Genomic DNA, 22914 nt, shown 5'->3' with positions numbered 1-22914 from the left:
CGCGTTAGCAAACCATATATATATATATATATATATATATATATATATATATATATATATATATATATATATATATATATATATATATATATATATATATATATATATATATATATATATATATATATATATATATATAATTATTTAACTCTGAAACACTAAAAAATTAAGGCGAAAATAGAATCTTGTGGGAGCACAATTATACATTTCTAAAACTATCTATAAGAATAAAAAAATGGATTTAAACTTAATTTTAATCTTTAAAATGAAAAAGAAATAATAAAGTTTCAAAATATGTACATCCACAATAACATTAATCTTTTACTAATTGGACACCTTTAATTTGAAGAAGAAGACTGATGTGCAAGCGTCTTTGGGTTTATCTTCCATAAGCCGCTGTGGGGATTGATAATAATTCCATTGTCACATACACGAAGGACGTTGGCTGCTTTGTTTCATAACTTTTGACGACTATTTGCATTGTCACAACTAGCATATTTTAAAGTAGATTACAAAATAATGATAAAGTATCTTCAAATTAATACTTAAAAACAATTATCAAATTATTTCTTTAAAACAAGAATACTAAAAGAAGAATCAAGTCCATATTTAACTCAAACAAGGTTGTTTTATTTTACATTCGAATCATTTCAACTTTTTCCTCAAATTTCTAAATATAACTTTAGAGGTTATATTTTTTTTCATCAAATTTTAAAATTTATGAAAAATTTTGTTATCATCGAATTTTAAAAATAATTTTTTTTATTAAATTTTAAAATTTGATAAAAAAAATCTCAAATTTTGAAATTTGAGGAAATCTTAAAAAATTTTCATCCAATTTTAAAACTTGATAAAAAAAAAAGAATAAAGCGTAGGATTTTTTGAATTATAAAAGATAATTTTAAAATTTTTTGGAAATACATGATAAAACGATGGGAGATAGAAATAACCTCGAAACAAAGTACCAATTCTAGCCCAATTGCATTCAAACACGTAAGTTAAAATCAAGTACATATATCTTTAATTTTTTATTATTCTCTTTTATTTTCATCTTTCCATAGTATACGTTTTATATATATGTTGTATTTGGATTTCTGTTAACATTTACCTTTTTTCTTTATTATGTTCGAAGTCACTATCAATCACGTCTTCAAACGACTCTTAATGGTGGCATTTCTTTTGTTTCTTTCTACAGCCAATATAGTTCATAAATCCCAAATTATTCCTTATTAAAATTATAATAAAAAAAAGTAAATTATTCTTATTCCTTCTTTTTCTTATTATTGAGTTTTGGATCATGCAGATTATTTTTAGATTTAAAAAATATATTTTAAAATATACATTTCAGAATATATTAAAAAAATACATCATGAGATGTATACATCTAGAAATACTTTCTGAATTTAATTATCCAAAATAAATTTAAGAAAATCATATTCTAAAAGGTACATTTTGAAAATACCTTCTAAAATATTATGTTTTTTTTTTCTTTTAAAGAGCAATTTAGAAAATTAGTGTAAAAAAAAAAAAACGGAGATAAAACTGCCATTGGTAATACTGAAAGCTTTTTGAAAAGAAATTTTGATGGTTCTCAGCTGCACAGTATAACTGAACTTGGTATTAAATATTATAAAAGTTTAGTTGTCTGGGGGAAGTGATGCATGGACTAAAGCACAGTTACAATTGGTAAGAGAGAAACTATAATGCAAAAGCAACAGACAGAAAGGGGAAGATGCACTTCACACATAAAGTGGTTCCTAGATACAAGTGTTAGAAAGTTGGGAACTGAATTTGGGAGCCACATCTGCCTTTAGGGAAGACAGGGCATTCGATGAAACCAGAGGCTGAAGTGTCGACACACAAATAAACTTGGTAAAGCTGGCTGTTACGTGACGCATCCACATTGCACTCAACGTATGGAGTATACCCAATTGCATCTTTTATAGCCCCTGTGATGCTGCTAAGACTGTAAAACCCTCCATCTGCTTCTATCCCTGTTAATCCAAATAGACTCGGTCATAATAAAAACATTGCCACCAAAATGATCCAACCAGTTTTAATGTATTATGTACCAGCATTTGCAAGAGCTCGGAGGAGGTTGGCTCTCTGCTTCAGATCGAGAGCTGCTTCAAAATAGTCATGTTGCTTAAGGACTGACTCAGAGCAAGTGCCATGTTTCTCCCATTCGTGAGTCCAGAATTGAACTCCACTACCACTTGGGCATGCTAGAGTCGGCCAATTCCTCTGCAAACTGCTTGTCAAATCTGATATCTGTCACCATATGTAATTTATCAGATGTACAAACACGTAACATGACCTTTAAATCAAAGGAAAATGTTTTCTTAACAACTTTTTTTTTTATAACTTTTTTACAAGTAGCAAGTGGGGCAATTATGGCAACACAATCATCGAAGAATATTCTTTTCTTTCCTTATTTTATACATTTTTTTGGTTTCACTTTTCTCTACTCATTGAAAGGTATAAAAAAGCTTAACATTTTATGCAATTTGAATGAAGTACCTGTGATTGCTGAAAACGATTGTTTGAATCACAGTTAGACGGGTAAGAACCATCTTTGTTATTAGGCCAGAGTCCATGAATGCCAAAATCAGCAGCGGGTTTCCCAGTGGTCGGGTAGCAGCAACTGTTCTGTGTGTCACAGTAGGAGCCTGGCCACTGATAAAAACAACATTTCGCTGTAAGAAAAAGAATATAAGCCATACTAATGCAGAACCTTAAAGAAACAATCTAACCTGCTGAACGAAGTAGTAGAAATCAAAACCCTGTGAAGAACAGAGAATGGCCAAATGCAGAAGCAGCAAAAGCTTCATGGAGATGGACCCTTTGGACCCCATGTCTTCCTCTAGCGGTAAAGAGAGAAACTTTGATGTGGTTTTGTGGAGTATGATTGTTTATTGGAGGCATGGATTGATGAATTTATAGAAATGTGAAAGGGAACGTGAATAGGTGTGAAAGCTTGCATTATGAAAAATAAATAACGTTGGCTGCTTAACTACCTTATCATTCATATCATGGTTTTTTACGTGTGCAACTAATTAAACCGTAACAGCGACATGTCGGTTCACTCATTTTGTTTCTTTCCATAGTCCTAACACAACTAAATACGATGTATTGGAGAAAGAAGTGTTTGTTTTTGTTTCGAATGGGAATGCGTGATATTTATTGATTTTTATTTGTTTTATGCATGTACCTTTGTTGTACTCAAAGAGCCAAATGGATTCTTTTGTTTTGTTGGGCACTTGTACAAAAAGCCCAAAACGGAGGCAGCTGGTTTGGTTGCGTTCACATCATTTTTACATACTACAAATTCTATCTTACACACTTCGTCGGTCACAATTGGTGGTTGTCCTTTGTACGTTGTGGTGGTGCTTCGTCTTCGACGTTGCCCAAGTTATTACAAAAGATTTATTAATTCATCATGATTGTGAAAACCATATATGACATTTGTGAATGCTCTCTTCAAGGATTAAAGTCTACTGAAATCTCAAAAGTTAAAATTAAAAATTCTGATTATATATATTTTTTCAAAAAAAGAAAGGAAAAGCAGAAACTATAATTTCAACAAATTCAAGTTCAAAAATAATCTCATATGCTCTTTGTGTACCTAATATTGATACAAGATTATTGAATGTGAGTCAATTTATATAACAAGGATTAAGTATCTTTGAAATTAATTTCTTCTTCCTTGACATTGATACAAGATTAGTAAGACGTTGTTTTTCTTCTTCCTTAATTTCTTTTTCACGTTTCTTTATTATTTTGTTTGTTTTATTTGGCTTATAAACTCTTTTTGTTCCAGGGGTGGGGCAAAAAATCCGTTTTGCCTATTCTGATCCACTTTTGTACTGTTTTTGTCTGTTTAAGATCCATTTCATTAAATCTGTTTTTTATTTTTATATGTATTTTATAATTTTTCAAGATCAGATTTCTGTTTTTCTTATTTATATAGATTTTAAAAGATTGGAAAATCTGAATTTTCAATCCAAAATATATTCAGATAAAAATAATCTAAAAGTGATTTCAATTCACAATAAACCATCTTTTCTGACACTTCGTTACCTTCCATTGTGCAACAACACTACACATCGTTTAACAAAAGAACTATAATAAAGAATAAATTAATGTACAAAGTATAGTAATTTGGATTATAGACCAATGGTTTTATATGACAAGAGTTTCATATATTCATACACATGAGACACTCCAAAGGAGTTGTCATTGTGTAGCTTTGGTCTAACTCATGCAACAATTCCCACTGCTTAAACTAAGAGTACATGTAGAAACATAAAGTGACACAAATGGAAAGTTACCTCGGTTGCTCACCTCAAGTGTTCATCGCCACTTCATTGATGTAATGGCACTTGTCATATGCAAGGGAAAGTCGTTTCTTAAGAGAAATTCTGGAGTACCATCACTTTGCTAAGAATGTCCTGGTGTCACCAACCCTACCAATGCTGTCAAAAGAAATATTTACTGTGAAATGGAAAAGGAAATAAAAAAAAAATATGAAATAAACTATTTTCGGAATGAGCTGGCTTTTTCAAAAACTGATTTTCCTTCCGCGACTCGTAAAATACACCAGCTTATTTGATTTTTTTTTCCATCATATACACCTATGGAACAGGATATTAAGGAAAAGTGTGCAAGTTGGACAAAGAAAATAACATTATAAACATTTCTTACCCCTGCAAAGTGTTAATCCTCCATTCCATCTCCTTATTCCGGGACTATATCCAAGTGTTGAAAAGAATACCAAAGGAATCATCATCATCACAAGAAGTCACTCTCAACCACATCTGATGAAGTTTACATTGATGTTGATATTATAATGGTAGATGCAACTTATAGAGTAAAACATGATGAAGGTAAAAGCAACAATATTTATAATGAAGAAAGCACAAAGCATTAATGAAGAAGAAAGAAGATGAAGTGTAGGAAACGTACACCCAAAAGAGAAAGGAAGCACAGTGAATTGAAAGCTGAGAAATCCCTAGCACTGTCAGCGTGCATAAAAAGGGAAAGAGCAAACAGAGAAAAGGAAAGATAAAAGGAAGTGGGCTCGGCTTCCAAAACAAGCCCAATAGTAACAACTTTCATCCCCCCTCAAGTTAGGAGTAGATATCAGTCATACCCAGCTTAGAATGGAGGAATTTAAACGTAGCAAGAGGTTTGGTGAAGAGGTCAGCAGCTTGTTGAGTGGTAGAAATGGGAAACAACTTCAAGAGGTCATTATTGATCTTGTACCTTATAATGTGGCAGTCTATCTCTATGTGCTTGGTGCGTTCATGGAACACCTGATTTGAAGCAATATGAATAGCAGAACGATTGTCACAATAGACAATAGCAGGCTGAACAATGGATATGCGAAGATCTTGAAGGAGATAGGTCAACAATTGTAGTTCACAAGTGACACTGGCTAGAGCCCGATATTCAGCTTCTGAAGAACTTCTAGAAACAATTTGTATCTTTTTGGATTTCCAATAGATGATAGAATTACCGAAGTAGACGGAATATCCAGTAATGGATTTTTGGGATTCAGGATAGGTAGCCCAATCAGAATCACTATACGCTTTGAGCTGATTGATGCTTTTGTTCGGGAGGAATATGCCATTACCAGGACTGCCTTTGAGATATCGAAGGATGCGATTGGCAGGTTGTTGGTGTAAGGTGGTAGGCGCGAAGACAAACTGACTAAGATTGTTGACAGGAAAAGTGATGTCGGGTCTGGTGTTGGTGAGATATATAAGGTGTCTGATGAGTCTGTGGTAGGATGACGTGTCTTCATCATTGAGGAGCTCTCCTTGACTGGTTAACCGAGAGGAATGTGCCATAGGTGTGGGCATTGGTGCACAATTTGGCATTCCAGCTTTTGTAGGAGATCAATGGTGTATTTACATTGACTGAGATGAATGCCATAACTAGTCCGAGTAACTTCCAAACTGAGAAAGTAAGTGAGATCACCCAAGTTTTTGATGTGGAAGAGATTATCAAGAGAAGTGACTTAACCAGCAATGGACTACACTACCCTATAGTGGTTGAAACTTTTCTTCCCCTCACGATTGAACATACGTCAATGACGTGAAGGTGAAAGAACGGGTGAGAACTGATCCGTACTTGGGGACAAATCTGAAACCCCTAACATCGAACGAGTCAAATCAGCGGGTGGTCTCATAGAACAACTCTCAGTGAGTTCTTACAACAAGGCATTGATGGTGCAAGGATCCTTTCACATGGCAAAAAGAACTAACTCAGTGGTGTCGTGAGTGGACGTTTGCGGTCCTCAAGATTCTGAACAGAATGATGGTGGAGACAGGCTTGGCCACAGGTGTCGGTGCATTTGGTGGCACAAGCGGCAGATACGACGGCAAGAAGGACTGCCATTGTATATCAGTGAAACAAAGGGAAGAAGAAACCCATTGGGTGTGGCAGAGAACCCTTCACATTGGTGAAGGCAGATAGCCCTTCTCAATGGAAAAGAAGATGATGGAAGCGAGATAACTAGTACTAGGAGCCGGCACATCAGCGGCATCAGTAGTGGAGACAAAGCACTGTTGATCGAGAAACAAAAACGAATTTAGTGAGAAAGGAGAAACCTAGTGGTGGAGCAGGAAAGGTCCTGGTCATGAAACGTGAGGCGAAACCCCCTACGGGAAAGTTGGAGGATGACTAAAGCGGAAGAGGATGGTGTGAACTTGAGAAGAAGTCAAAGGGTCAAAAGAAGATCAGGAGAGTGAGGCGAACAAAAAGCCAGTGGCGTAGTGATCTTCCGACCAGGGAAGGGCGACGCGTGAACAATACACTCCACACTTGGTCTCACAGTGCATACTTCAGACGGAAGAGAAGAGACGATAATGGTGGGTTTTGGCGGGAAAAAAATGCGCCAAATGGTTGTTGGTTTCGCCGGCAGTGGCTTCGATAAGGTCGCTATCGCTCTCACAGTCTCTTTCCTCATCCACGTCTTCTCTGCTCCCAGCCCTGCTCTCTCACTAGATAATGACCACGACGATACGCAGGAGAACGGTTCTAACGATGCCGAAGCTCCTCCCGCCGGAAAGGTCACACCAGTTACAATCAGATGGAGAAACATCAATTGCTGCCTTTCCGATAAATCCTCCAAAAATGTGAGTGGAGGAGCGAGGCCTGGAAGGTTATTAGCCATAATAGGACCTTCAGGTTCAGGGAAGACAACATTGCTTAATGTTCTTGCAGGTTAGCTCACAACATCTCCTCGATTGCATTTGAGTGGCGTTTTGGAGTTTAATGGAAAGCCTGCTTCGAAGAACGCATACAAGTTTGCTTATGTGAATGATGAGTGCATATTTATGCCACATTTATGCTTTAAAGTTCAAATTTTTGATGAGATATTTGTGTTTAAATGGTTGATTTAAAGAGGATTTATAATGATTGGATTTATTGTGTTTGGAAATATAAGGGGCGTAAAAAGTGTGTTTTAACGCATAAATTATTCTTGGATGTTCTAATGTTATTTGATGCAGTATTGTTGGTCCAAATTGTAATTCAAGACTCAAAATCAGAATTATGAAAATAAAAAATTAGTTTATTCAATAAAAGGAGCTGAGTGCACCATTGTTTTTACAAATATACACTCCCAACTCTGAAACAGACCCAAGAAGACCAAGCCCAAAACATTAAGCCTTTTACATCCTAAACTTTCTTACACACACATATCCTACCACTAACTAGTTAGACTTCACCAGATTATGCCACGTGAATATTTTATACCTACACATCTGACCATTGAGAAGCTGCCACGTCACCACCCTTACCATCAACCCTAGCCGCCGCTACCTCCTCCATGGCAGCCACTAGAGAGCCGCCGCACCACTCTGCCACCACCTTGCCGCAACTGCGCCGTCACCATCAGCCACCGCCGCGCTGCTCCGCCGCTAACCTTCACCTCCGCTCCATCGCGAGTTCCACCGTGACAGCCTCCTCCACATTCTCGCGCCTCGCCCCTATCACACAAACCCCAAAATCGCGCCTTCCTATTCGCGATTCAACCTTCATCCAGCAACCATCGCGAGACCAGACGTGAGTTCTTCATGCCGTCGCACTATTGCTCACCGTTGCACCATTAGAGCCACGTTCATCTTCTCCATCAAGCCCAGACCAAACCAGAATCGCTCCTTTTCAATGCCCAAATTTACACTTTGAATCCATCAAACCTGCAAATCAACCACACCGCAGATCTGACCAACCACGCCGCGACCTCAATCATCAATCTCGCATAGAAAATCTCGTGTCGCTCCGCCACCGGACCTGCAGCCACACCAGCAAATGCAAGCCTCTCGCCATTGCGAAACTCATCTGCCTCACCAAGAACAAATCGCGAGCGCCGAAATCATCTTCCACCATCAGAATCGCGTCACACCTTCAACCTCTCCGTCGCGCACCACGCTCATCATCATCACGCCGCTGCCATCCAAGCTCCGTTCATCTTCAAAACTGCACTCAGGAAAACCAGAAACAGAAGCCTCCATGGACTCGCGCAGAGAACAATGCGTTCTCTCTTTCGCGGCGGCGCACGAATTTCCCTTCCCCAATATGCTGAAACCCTAATTTTGGGTGGAGAAGGAGGCTGGCACGTGGAGGGCTCCCATTGGCTGCGAAAAACTGGTCAAACAGAATTGATTCTGGTCAACTAAGGGGTTCTGTTACAATTTTGGAAAATTCAGTTAGGGTTAAAGTGCAGTTAGAGGAACTCTCAAGGGCTTTTTTGTAATTTTGGAAATTTAAGAAGGACACTAATGAGATAGATAATTCAGTTGATATTCTTAAAGATAATTGATTTAATCTAAAAATATATCAACAGAATATATCTTATCAACAAACTATTCAGGATCCAAGCCCAATCAAGTCCTATATAAAGAGACCTAGGGAAAGGAGAAAAGGGACTTCACTTCATTCATTCATTCACCACTTGTCTCTCTTATTTCATCATGTATTCAACTCCATTCATGGAGAGCTAAGCATCTAGGGCTATTCTGCCATAATTTCATTATGGATTCTGAGGTTAGATTGAGTTAATGCAATTATTTATTTTGATTATTGATTTCAGTTGTTCTCTCTCTATGTCTTTCATCTCTCTATCAAATTAAAAGCAAAGATTTTTGCATCATAATGTGTTTGAATCTACATGCATATTGATTATATGAGTTCTAGGGTTTCTAGGTTTAATTGAGAATCTACTTTGATTTAATTTAGGAACTTTCATATGATTAAATGGTTTTTACTATCAATTGAGAATGTACTTTGATTGGTAGTAATAATTTCAACTATAATTAATTGAGAATGTACTTTGATTGATTAGCTTTTAATTTGGTTAGGAGATTTAAGAATAGACATGATTAAACATAATAGGATTTGATTGAGAATGTACTTTGGTTGAATTCATTGTGAATAATCTAGAAAGGTTTTGCATTTGATTGAGAATTTATTTTGGTTAAATGCATGATCGCCCTCAAATTAATTAAGAATGTACTTTAATTAATTTGAAACTTAAATAATAATCAATTGAACAATTATCTGTGAATAATCGATGATGAATCTATCTTGGAAAACAGTGAAATTAGACTAGTTAATCATAATTGTTTTTAAGTTTCTTATTTGTTCTTTAAACATTCTCCAAACATTACTTTTATTCTTGAGCATTGCATTGCATTCATAAGATTGAAATATTGAAAGGCAATTTCGCATTCAATGAGAGACGACTTAGGGTTACTTTAACCCTATCTACTTTCTTGAATACTACTTGGCAATACTGAAGTTGCTTTGAAAAGTAGTATTAATGTGATAGCTTCAACGACAACATATCAAATTTGGCGCCCCCACACTTATCCTTTTGCACTCCTGGGCAAAATTGATTAATTTCAAAACTTTGTTATGGGTCATTTTATTCCATATTTGCATTTGGATGAAGAGAATGAACAACACCAGACATAGATCAATCATCTAGACATTACTTTGTCATGGACATGAAAATGAAATCACTCTATTCTTCACATATAAGTTGACCTTTTTGAATTCCCAAGAAAATCAAATATGAAAGATAACACTCAAGTCAACATGTATCTATTTCTCTCCAATTCTCTAAAGTGTTTTTGGCTTGTGTTTACACTCAAAATACCCATGTAAGTAGGCACCCTTGGTATTTAGCAAGACTCTATCATTCACATACTTCAGAAAACATGCAATTATTGATCATGAGGGTTTTTTAAAGGTTCTATTGAGGCCAAGGCAAAGGTAGGAAATTTTCTTGGAATTTCTGAGCTTTTGAAATTGATATAGAAAGAGTAATGACACTTGATTTCAAAAACAAATCTATTTCTTGCTCTTTTAAGGAAGATTTTATTTTTCTTTCTCCTTTTTTTTTCAAAACTCCAACTTTTTATCTTCCTTTTTGCCCTTTTTATTATTTTGTGGGTGAGGTACTCACCCACACACTTATTCCTCACTTTACTTCTAACATAATCCATTACTCCTTCTTCTTTCCTAAGGTAAGTAACATATGATTTTTCTTCTTTCCTCATTTGACAATAACTGGAAACAAGAAAAATAGGCTTAAGACTCAAAGGGGTTCCAGTGGATTAATGTTAGGACAAGTTTATTTAGCCAAGTAGTTAAAACAAGAAATGCCTCAATCATATCAAATCATGCATATTCACCTCAATTGCACAACACAGAATCATGTTAAATATTATGTTAGAATCGCTGCAACGGAATTATTAGCATGGAACAAACCAAGAGGGGGGGGGGTGAATTGGTTATATACTTTTATTATGCCTTTTATTATTTTTCTCTTAATTTTTCTTACTGAGCAGATAATTAAATATAAATGACAGAGTAAGGGAAAGAGAAAAATTGCACAGGTGATTTTATCCTGGTTCAGATCACTCGGATCCTACGTCTAGTCGCTTATCTCAAACAAGATAAACCTTTTTCACTAACACAAAACAGTTACAAATATTAATCACAAAGAAAAACAATTTGTAGGAGTTTAGAAATACCACCTCTCTTGAAACCACAAGAGACGAACTTACACTTCCTTTGAATCTTCACAAAGGATGACCACCTCCTTCAAATGCTTCACGAAGGATGATTCTCTTCCAGGCACTTCCTTGGATACACCAAGGATGAACAAGCTATTCCTCTGTCACCGCAGTAGCACTTCAGGACTTTGCAGACAAGAGTTTCCTTAACTTCAACAATCTCACAGAGTTCTCAAAGAGTTCAAAGGTCTTTTGCACAAGGGAAGAGTTGTTTTTGAGATAAAGAGTGAGCCATCTTATAGACTCAGCCTAATACCCTTCCATTCTTCGAAAACGGGCCATCTAACGCATTTAATCGATTAACACAAGTATTAATCGATTAAAATGAGTACAACGGCTAGTTTTTCAAATCTGAAACCCCCAACGGCTAGTGTTAATCGATTATTCTCAGGAATAATCGATTATTATTAGCTTTAATCGATTATTACAGGGGCAATTGGGTTTTCAGTGCCAGCCTCGTTTTAATCGATTAAAATTGGGTTTAATTGATTAAAACAGCTTGTGGATGATTCTCAACAGTAAATAAATCAAATATAAATTACAAGAATCAACCCTAATACATATTTGAGCACTATTACATCAACTTTGATTATTATAAAAGCTTTATAAAATACAGAGATCTTCAATCTGTCTTTATGGATCTTTGACTTGTGCAAATCTGTTCATCATCAAAACTTCATCTTTGATTTTTGCTAACATTCTCCCCCTTTTTGATGATGATAAAAAATTCTCCTGAGTTTAAAGCTTTTTAATAATCTGAAACAACCACAACTCACGAAAGGAGAGATTAATAGAAAAAATAAAGAAATAAAGAGTTTAAACTATCTTCTCCCCCTTTTTGATCATAAGAAAAAAAATATGTGCTCCTCCTTAATAAAAAGAAATTATGCATAGAAGAAAAAGAAATGAACAACAACTTTTTATTGAGAAAAAAAGATGCATACAATCATAAAGATAAACAACAAAACAAACAAAGAGAATCTAGAAATCATCACTTGCGTCACTATTAAAGTGCCGCTCTAATCCTGAAATCCTAGTGTCTAGATTCCTGAGATGAGTACATATTTCTTCGTGGCGAGTGTTTTGAATGTTCATCATCTCATTTTGGAGGCGAGTGATACGACTGTCGCGGTCATACAAATTTGATGTGCAAATAAGAATGCAGTATAACTAGGATATGACTCCTAGGTCGTCTCTCAAGGACCAATTTTTGTCGGTTTAGTCTCAGATTTTTTTACACGAAGGGGGGGGGTGTTTTTGTGATTTTGGTTTTGTGCTGAAAAATAAAATTAAAACTGAAATTTAAACAAAATAGCTGAACTTAAAACACATTGAAATAAATTTTAACGATGGTAAAAACTGAACGGTAAAAGACGGTAAAAATTAGAAGACGTCTGAAAATAAAACAAACGGTAAAACGCAATGACAAAATTTAACAGTTCAGAAAATCATGAACGATAAACTTAACAGATAAAAACATTTAACTGAAAATGGAATTCACCAAAGATTGAACACTTAAATTAAGAAAACGTTAAATTGCAAAACAAATAAATTCCTGACAGAATTAAAATTGCAAATCTAAAAATTCATAACAGAACAGAATTTCATCCAAAGTTTAAACGTGAAAACGGAGTGCGTAAATGAAAATTAAATTCAACCTCAATTGGAAAATGCAGAGTGGAAACTACAATGGAAATTCAATCCTTGAAACTGAAAATTAAAAGAAATCTAAAACCTCCCCCAAAGGGGAGTAGGAAAATGGAAAGCCAGAACGTAATTGCACTCTTAACTATCCTACTCCTAATACTGATGATTCTTCTCTGCTTGCTGATACTCTTTTATAGCCCAAACTCTCTGGACGTGAATTGCTGGCCTCCCAAACCCGTGAGTTTCCAGTAAAAACCGTGACCTTCTTTTGATTCAATGTGGTCCCCTCCAAAATGCTGCTGCCCAAGCTGCTTGATTGTGCAGGCCGTGATTGTGGCTTCTTCATCCACCTCCATATTTGTTGCCAACTTCTTTGCAGATGGGGAACCCTTTCTCACTTCCATGTTGTCCATCACGTGCACATCCATTCTCTGAACATTCCAGTCATCACCACCTTTTTGCTGCTAGCCTGCTTCCGTGAAGACCACTGCTACTGGCTGGACCGTGAGCTGCTCTGTAGGCCAGAGCTGGAGGTTGAAGTTTGCTGCCACTGGGAAGTGCTGGAGCTGGCTTCTTCAAGTGTTGCGTGAAGGTGCTGGAAGATGAAGACTTCTCTTTGTTGTGCACACATTTCAGCTCTCCCTCTCGGTAGCTGCAACTCAACCGTTCTCCATTTCGGTGGGTGGATGTGTGTTGTGAGTGTCTCCCAAGCTCTGGATGCAAGACATGCTGGATGGGCGTTGTTGTTTCTTTGAGGACCGCTGCCCTCCATTCAAGTGGACGTGCTCTTCTACTGTCATGGAAGATGACCGAGAGCTCCATCTGCTTCCAGCCTTAACAGCTCTGTGTTGTTGTAGCTGGGAACATGAAGACTCCTCTTTCTCTGCATGGAGCAACTGCTGGATGCGTTCTTCGTGCACTACTGCTGTGTTGCTGAATGATCCGTGTTCTCTCCTCTTCCACACTCACTCTGCATCTACAGCTGCTGGACTGGTATCAAACGCTGTTGCTTTTACTGCCAACTTCATTCACGCTGCAGGTGGTTGCTTCAACAAGTTGCTGGACCGAGAACACCACCTCATCTTCCTCTAGTGAAGGTTTCTTTCTTCAGCTGGATGGTGCTGCTTCTCTTGTGACCGTGATGAACGTTGCTGTCAAGCTTGCTGAATGCATCAAAGGGACGCCAGCTCCTTGTTGAACTAGGCTGTGGAATGGCCTTCTTTCTTCCAGCCATGGTGGTGTTTGAGTTGTCCGTGGACCCTTGTTACATCCCAAATCATGTGATGCTTGATTGCTGCAAAAAATGAATGGTGGTGTCATGCTTTTCAACTTTTGAGAATAACATTCCCTGCAGCCCATACTTTTATTCAAATATTTCAGCATTGGATTTTGGACACATTTGTATTTTGCCAAGCATCCAAAACCGTTAGTGGAGGCCCCATGATGTCCCATTTTTTACAATTTTCTTCTATCATCTTTTGACAAAAAGTAAGAAAGTGCCGTGTACTGTTATGTATTTTTCAGCCATGATTTTTCAGCAATTGAGCTTGGTCTAGTGAGCATTTCAATAAAATTCAGCACATTTCATTTTGAAATTGCTTCCAAATAAACCGTGAATGGCCGTATCTCGAATATGTTTTCAAACCAATTTTTACTTCTTAAAAATTCCTAGAAGGGAGATGTTTCCAAATGTCCCAAAATATAATTCCAAAATTTTCCTGTAATCAATAACGAAAATAATTAACCTCAGACAATTCAAATTAATCAAAATAAGAATTTCCGATCGGATTAAGCTCAATTCAGTAAAATGGAAAAATACTGGACAATTAAGCACAATTTCCTGATTAATTTTAGCACAATAAACTAAGTGAAGTGAATAAAATATCGACTCATCAAAATAGACCACACTTAGTCTTTTGCACTCCTGGGCAAAATCAAGACGCAAATCAGGAAATAATTCAAAAGGACATTAAAGGAGTGACACAAAACTCAGCATACAGAAAACAAAGACTAAAGAGAAAAATAAACAGAATTTACAAAGTTCTCAAGAAGTCTGGACAGAGAAAAGAAGTAGACAATATCCAACATATAGTCAAGAAAAGCACATACTTATAGAAATCATCCAAGCAATTCAATACATAGCAAAATGATTAATTAGTTCAAGAGGTGATTCAAAAATAACAAAACCTCACAGATGCACTAACAGTGTTTCTCTCAAGTGTTTAAGGTAAATCAATGTCACTCAATGCACTCAAGAAAGCAAACACAAGCAGACTTGGCAAGTCTCTAATTATCAATACTTAAATCATACGCATGTTCAGATCAAAAGGACTTTTCTGGGTTGTAATGGGGCCAATGACAGGGGAGGATAAATTTGGATAAGTAGCTATAGCTCAGAAGAAATAGAGGTGCACTAGGAAAAAAATGTAAACACAGTGAAATCTCACCCAAACCTCTAATTCAATCCTCTTCTCGACTCCATTATTCACAAAAATTATTTTTCAATTTTTTCTCTTTTTCTCATCAATTTTTTTTTTATCCTGTATTTTTTTTTTATCACACAACAGGATATAAATTATCATTTCAAAACATGATGAGAAACCAACTAGCCAATTATTCAGAATTCCCAAGGAGACCACACTTATTCACAAAATACTTTTATAGCTCCAGACTTTCCTAAGGTTAAGGTAATCATTGTTTTTCACTTAGGTTCAGTGTATGAGCTTCAATCACAAAGAAATGGGGCAAGTATAGGCTCAAAGGGGTTATCAAAGGATAATAACAGGGTAGGCTTATTTGGCTAAAGAGGCTCAAGAACAAAAATGTGTTTATCACGTCTGAACATGCATATCAATCAAGTATATAAAAAAGAATCAAGCCAAGGCATATGTGCAAGCATTCAAGATACATATCACACACAAGAAAGAAAATTAAGTGGCTCAAATCTCACACAGGGTATTCGTCACAATGAAATCAACCTCTCAAATGCATAATCATCTTTCCAAGCAGAGAAAAGCAAGAATTTCAAACTATAAGTATTAATCAAGTGAAGGAAAAATCTACAACTTAGATCATCCAGAAATCAAGAGAAAAATGTAAAATTTATTGCACACAAAACTCGATAAAAATAACTTAAAACAGAAAAAATTAACACTCAAAAACAAAAAATTTAACACACAAAATACACACTAACATAAACTAACAGAAAAATCAGAATTTCTCCCCAGTAGACCACACTTAAATCACACAATGTCCTCAGTGTGTTACAATCATCAGATTATCAATTTCAGAGCAGTCAAATAATATAGACAAGTGCAATAAAAAGTTAGGAAATGGGAAGAAATTTTCAATAACATCCATCAGTAGATGTTATCATTGACATCCATCAGCAGATGTTATTAATAATTTTTTTTTTTTTTTTTTGAAAAAGGAGATGACCGGCACTGTGACAACAGTTTCAGTGGCAATGACCGAAACTGTTGCTACAATGGAAAGCAATCTGGCTATAAATAGGCCATTATCGGCGTCTGAGCAGCATTTCCTGACCTAGCCTCTCTCTCTGCTCTCCTCTCTCTCTACTCCTCTCTCTTCTGAGCATCTAGAGTCTGCGCGGAGCCTCTGCCATCGTGCCTTCTGAAGAGTCCGAGATCGGCGAGGAGCCTCTGCAAGCCCTACTACTCCAGGTAAGTCCTCTGCACCTGGATCTCCGTTCCTTTCCTTTCTTTCCTTTCTTTCCCGATTCTCTGCTTTCCATTTTTTTTTCTTCTCTGCCCTTCTTTATTTTTTCCTTTTTCCTGCTTCCATTTATGCTTTTCCTATTTTATTTTTCTTTTCTGCATTACCTGTCCTCTCTCCCTGCCCCCTTTTCCTGCTTTCCAGTTTTTATTATTTTTTTCTTTACTGCTTTTCCATTTTTCATATTATTAAGCACACTAAAAAAAACTAAAAAAATAATCTAAAAACAAAATATGGACAACACACTGGACCTAGATCCGTTAGGACCCTCTGCGAGGACCAGGACCTAAACATGGACAAAATAGATGGACCGAAAACTGGAAAATGGACAAACCTGAGACAAGACACTGAAACAAAGACTGACAGGACAAAATAAATTTAACGGGAAACAAAAACAAATAAGGAAAACACAGAACTAATCTAATTTTTTTATGCTTCTTGTTTTTCCTTTTATTTTTTATTTTTTTATGTTTTGTTTTTTTCTTTTTTTTTTTGTTCTTTTTATTTTTATATATATTTTTTTATTTAGAAAATATGATGAGTGAGATGGAAATCGAGAGATACACCAGTCAGCGGTGGCGTCCTACCGAAGATCAGGTCAAGATGATGACCAACATCTTCAACTACGGGGTTACCCATCCAAGCAGAGCGCAAGTCGTCGAGATCACGTCTCGACTAAGGACCTACGGAGATGCCAGCGAATACAACGTGCACTGCTGGTTCAACAATCACGGCAATCGGGTCAGGCGCTGGCAAGCGGAGATAGACCCCACTGGCACTCAGTTTTCACAACTGCCGCTGTACATGTACGGTAAGACCCTGATCACACCTCAATTTTTATTGATTTTTTTTTTTTTTTTTATTATTAACAGAATTTTTTTTTTGTTTGAAAGAATATGGCTGGGTGGTAATGAGGGCACCGAGGCTGTTGGACCTCTTCCCCATTCCCATCATAATCGACCCAGAAACAGAGATTCCTCCGCCTCCGCTCGTGACTTTTCGTACCAGAGCTCCCTCAACGGAGCTCTCCCTTAGACCACCACAACCAGCTCGAGAATTCTTCCAGTTTTAAATTTTTATGTTTGTTTTTTTTTTTTTATGTTTTTGCTGGCCGAGTGTGGCCAAAATATTAATGATGACTGTAATATGAACAATTATTTTTATTTTTTTTTATGTTTTTATGTTTTTATTTATTATGTTGTGTAATATTAACGATCAGAAATGATCGACCCCTGAACAACTTTATTTTATTTTTTTGTATTTTTGTTAACAGCAGTGTAAGACATAATATTATCGGCGTATTTGGTTATTTTCAAATAAATGCACTCAGATTAAATCTGCTCGAACCTCACCTCTTTGCCTATTACTGCCATTTTGCTCATACGATTATTTATTTATTTAATTTTTTTTTATTATTATTATTTTTTTTAAACAAAAACTAAATAAAAAATAGAACACAAATTAACAAAACAAAAGACATAAAACCGAACACAAAATATCAAAGCACACAAAACACAAATGTCAAAAATAGCAGAAAAAACATATATTTACAGAACATAAATTAACAAAACAACAGATCTGGAACATAACAAAAAAAAATTTTTTATTTATTTTTTTTTTAAAGATAATAATTCGAAAACAAAAAAGAAAAGGAAAAACAAACTTTAAAAGAAAAAATAAAATGCAGAATCTTCCCGAGACCACACTTAAACTACACTGTCCTAGATGTTTTCTAAGCATAAGATCATCAATTAAAACAATCAACAGATAAAGGACAAGTGCACTAAAAATATGAAAACGGGGAAGAAAGAAAAAGAAAACTTCCCTGGTCAGGGTGGCAGTTGCCAATTTTGGATTTGTAGGGAGATGTTCTTCTCTTCAGGATCCAGCACAAAATTGTTGAGGACGAACTGCTTCATCCTCCAAATCTGATCAAGCAGGGAAATATCCTCCACCGCCGGATCTAAACAACAATTGTTGTTTCTGAGCGGATTCAGTACGTGCCTTTTGATCTTCGAACTGCTGTATGTAGTGGCACCTTTGTCTTCCAGCGTGGGTGCATGCTGGTCAAATTCATTTGTACCTCCTGCAATAGGGTTAGTGCAATGTGGTTCCAAAGAAAATTCATGCAGGGGTATAACACCCAAATTATCATACTGAACCGTAGATACCTCCTCAAAACATGAATCAATTTCAAAATTATATGCAATATCAATAACAGATTCAAATTCATGTTCAGAGCGAGAATTAAAAACATGCTCAGCAACAATATGATTATCAGCATACCTATCATCATCACAATCAACAGAATAATCAAATTGTGGTATGCTTACCTCCTCTTCCTTGAAGATTGCTAGAGTGTGGGAAGATGAAGGTGGTCTACCTGGTTCAGAACTACTGCTTATTCTTGCCTGGTCCTCAAAATCTTCAGCATTCTCCTCAGGTGCAAGAGTGGTCATCTGCCCGATCTGATCACTCAGATTTTGCATGGCAGCTTGAGTTTCCTGCTGGATCTTCATGCTCTCTTGCTTGAACTTAAGATTCTGCATGGTTATCTGCTCTAATAACTCCTTCAATGTAGGTTCCGAAGTTGAAGGCTGAGGAGTTGTTTGGGCAGAAGCATTATACTGCTGACTATGATATTGCTGGACTGGTGGAGGCATGAAAGTACTCTGGAATAGTGGTTCTTGGTATTGATGCTGTGGAGCATTGTACCATCCCAAGGTAGGGTCATTCCATCCAGGACCATTGTTGTATCCATCTTGCACAGGGGAAAATTTGCTCAGAAATTTTTCCTCAAGATCTTCCCATCTGGTAATGAGCACTGGAGGAAGAGAGTCTTTCCAATCCTTTGCTGCTCCTTCTAATGAGTGCGGGAATGCCCTTAAGAAAACTAGATTATCCGGAACATTTGGAAGTTTCATTAAAGAGCAAATTCGATAAAACCTATCCAAATGTTCATATGGGCATTCATCCGAGAGTCCATGAAAATGGGGCAACAAATTTATCAATCCAGTGGTGAGCACTAAATGATCACCGTCCTCATTAGGTGAAACCGGCTCCCAAAGGGAGCTCTCAGAAGTTTGAGGATGAGACATAATGTTCTCATCATAGAAATCAGCAGAATTACAGTTAGAATACCAAGCAGAAGGAGAATCATAATTGGAGACATTTGCAGAATAAACATTATTTTCATAATCAAAATAGGTAGACATTGAAAAATAAAAATAAAAACTAAAAATTACAAAACAGATAAAACAAAACACATGTATACATGCTACAAGCATACACAAGACAGAACATCAATTTGATACGACTGTCGCGGTCATACAAATTTGATGTGCAAATAAGAATGCAGTATAACTAGGATATGACTCCTAGGTCGTCTCTCAAGGACCAATTTTTGTCGGTTTAGTCTCAGATTTTTTTACACGAAGGGGGGGGGGTGTTTTTGTGATTTTGGTTTTGTGCTGAAAAATAAAATTAAAACTGAAATTTAAACAAAATAGCTGAACTTAAAACACATTGAAATAAATTTTAACGATGGTAAAAACTGAACAGTAAAAGACGGTAAAAATTAGAAGACGTCTGAAAATAAAACAAACGGTAAAACGCAATGACAGAATTTAACAGTTCAGAAAATCATGAACGATAAACTTAACAGATAAAAACATTTAACTGAAAATGGAATTCACCAAAGATTGAACACTTAAATTAAGAAAACGTTAAATTGCAAAACAAATAAATTCCTGACAGAATTAAAATTGCAAATCTAAAAATTCATAACAGAACAGAATTTCATCCAAAGTTTAAACGTGAAAACGGAGTGCGTAAATGAAAATTAAATTCAACCTCAATTGGAAAATGCAGAGTGGAAACTACAATGGAAATTCAATCCTTGAAACTGAAAATTAAAAGAAATCTAAAACCTCCCCCAAAGGGGAGTAGGAAAATGGAAAGCCAGAACGTAATTGCACTCTTAACTATCCTACTCCTAATACTGATGATTCTTCTCTGCTTGCTGATACTCTTTTATAGCCCAAACTCTCTGGACGTGAATTGCTGGCCTCCCAAACCCGTGAGTTTCCAGTAAAAACCGTGACCTTCTTTTGATTCAATGTGGTCCCCTCCAAAATGCTGCTGCCCAAGCTGCTTGATTGTGCAGGCCGTGATTGTGGCTTCTTCATCCACCTCCATATTTGTTGCCAACTTCTTTGCAGATGGGGAACCCTTTCTCACTTCCATGTTGTCCATCACGTGCACATCCATTCTCTGAACATTCCAGTCATCACCACCTTTTTGCTGCTAGCCTGCTTCCGTGAAGACCACTGCTACTGGCTGGACCGTGAGCTGCTCTGTAGGCCAGAGCTGGAGGTTGAAGTTTGCTGCCACTGGGAAGTGCTGGAGCTGGCTTCTTCAAGTGTTGCGTGAAGGTGCTGGAAGATGAAGACTTCTCTTTGTTGTGCACACATTTCAGCTCTCCCTCTCGGTAGCTGCAACTCAACCGTTCTCCATTTCGGTGGGTGGATGTGTGTTGTGAGTGTCTCCCAAGCTCTGGATGCAAGACATGCTGGATGGGCGTTGTTGTTTCTTTGAGGACCGCTGCCCTCCATTCAAGTGGACGTGCTCTTCTACTGTCATGGAAGATGACCGAGAGCTCCATCTGCTTCCAGCCTTAACAGCTCTGTGTTGTTGTAGCTGGGAACATGAAGACTCCTCTTTCTCTGCATGGAGCAACTGCTGGATGCGTTCTTCGTGCACTACTGCTGTGTTGCTGAATGATCCGTGTTCTCTCCTCTTCCACACTCACTCTGCATCTACAGCTGCTGGACTGGTATCAAACGCTGTTGCTTTTACTGCCAACTTCATTCACGCTGCAGGTGGTTGCTTCAACAAGTTGCTGGACCGAGAACACCACCTCATCTTCCTCTAGTGAAGGTTTCTTTCTTCAGCTGGATGGTGCTGCTTCTCTTGTGACCGTGATGAACGTTGCTGTCAAGCTTGCTGAATGCATCAAAGGGACGCCAGCTCCTTGTTGAACTAGGCTGTGGAATGGCCTTCTTTCTTCCAGCCATGGTGGTGTTTGAGTTGTCCGTGGACCCTTGTTACATCCCAAATCATGTGATGCTTGATTGCTGCAAAAAATGAATGGTGGTGTCATGCTTTTCAACTTTTGAGAATAACATTCCCTGCAGCCCATACTTTTATTCAAATATTTCAGCATTGGATTTTGGACACATTTGTATTTTGCCAAGCATCCAAAACCGTTAGTGGAGGCCCCATGATGTCCCATTTTTTACAATTTTCTTCTATCATCTTTTGACAAAAAGTAAGAAAGTGCCGTGTACTGTTATGTATTTTTCAGCCATGATTTTTCAGCAATTGAGCTTGGTCTAGTGAGCATTTCAATAAAATTCAGCACATTTCATTTTGAAATTGCTTCCAAATAAACCGTGAATGGCCGTATCTCGAATATGTTTTCAAACCAATTTTTACTTCTTAAAAATTCCTAGAAGGGAGATGTTTCCAAATGTCCCAAAATATAATTCCAAAATTTTCCTGTAATCAATAACGAAAATAATTAACCTCAGACAATTCAAATTAATCAAAATAAGAATTTCCGATCGGATTAAGCTCAATTCAGTAAAATGGAAAAATACTGGACAATTAAGCACAATTTCCTGATTAATTTTAGCACAATAAACTAAGTGAAGTGAATAAAATATCGACTCATCAGCGAGCCATCTTAGTCATTTGTCTAGAGAGGCTCTCTAGACTATATTCCTCATGCACTTGAGATGGGCCAGCAACATGTGTGGGGTCAGGCATGGGGATATCCGCAGCTTCGTCTTCATTTTCTTGCCCACCAATGGCATCCTCAAGGTGGATGTAGGAGAGTCCTTGTTTGATAAAACCCATTTGCCTCAGGGAGTTATCTCCAACCTTATGACCCGGAAGGATAGTCTCATGATGTTCATTTGTGACATCTACTCCTTTGTACTCACAAATTTGGGAAATAAGAAGAGGATATGGAAGAGGTGCAGCATCTAACCTTTTGGCCTTGAACATTATTGTCTGAATCAGGTGAGGCCAATTTAGTGGAATGCTCTGAAGTATTCCATACATAATGATGAGATCAGTCTCAGAGCATTGGGCATGATTTGACCCTCTAGGGCACAAAAGCCACACAATAAGGTAGTGCAAGAGGCGTTCTTCCATCTTGAGTCCACCAGCAAGGAAGAGACGAGCATTGTGTTGTCGAGGATTGTGGAGAAATGACTGGTACACCACTATCTTGTTGAATTGAGCAAAGTCTTTCGGAACAATTTGAGAATTTTCTAAAACAGGGACTTTTGCTACATTTGTCCAAATGTCATTGTCCAAGACAATGTCCACACCTTTCACCCTTTTTTGGAAAACCCCATCACGAACCTTTAAATTA

General features: G+C 37.0%; 1 protein-coding gene across 1 annotated transcript; it reads right to left on the bottom strand.

Moving 5' to 3' along the window:
- Positions 1-1605: 1605 nt before the first annotated feature.
- On the bottom strand, positions 1606-2920 carry LOC108338105 (extracellular ribonuclease LE). Its single transcript, XM_052867270.1, has 4 exons — positions 2754-2920; positions 2521-2676; positions 2073-2271; positions 1606-1994 (listed from the first exon to the last, which is right to left on the bottom strand). The coding sequence occupies exons 1-4, from the start codon at positions 2853-2855 to the stop codon at positions 1771-1773; spliced, it is 681 nt and encodes a 226-aa protein (XP_052723230.1). The 5' UTR covers positions 2856-2920; the 3' UTR covers positions 1606-1770.
- Between the last annotated feature and the right edge of the window lie 19994 nt (positions 2921-22914).

This window comes from Vigna angularis, chromosome 1, assembly GCF_016808095.1.
Source record: "Vigna angularis cultivar LongXiaoDou No.4 chromosome 1, ASM1680809v1, whole genome shotgun sequence".
Taxonomy (NCBI): Eukaryota; Viridiplantae; Streptophyta; class Magnoliopsida; order Fabales; family Fabaceae; genus Vigna; species Vigna angularis.
This window is presented reverse-complemented; position numbering and strand designations above follow the sequence as displayed.

Bases quoted from the DNA above. Each gene is read 5' to 3' on its own strand.
- LOC108338105 (XM_052867270.1), bottom strand. From the start codon at position 2,855: ATGGGGTCCAAAGGGTCCATCTCCATGAAGCTTTTGCTGCTTCTGCAT. The intron at 2,677-2,753 runs GTTAGATTGTTT...TGTTTTTATCAG, and splicing joins TCTACTACTTCGTTCAGCAG to TGGCCAGGCTCCTACTGTGA. The intron at 2,272-2,520 runs GTACTTCATTCA...ATATGGTGACAG, and splicing joins ATCGTTTTCAGCAATCACAG to ATATCAGATTTGACAAGCAG.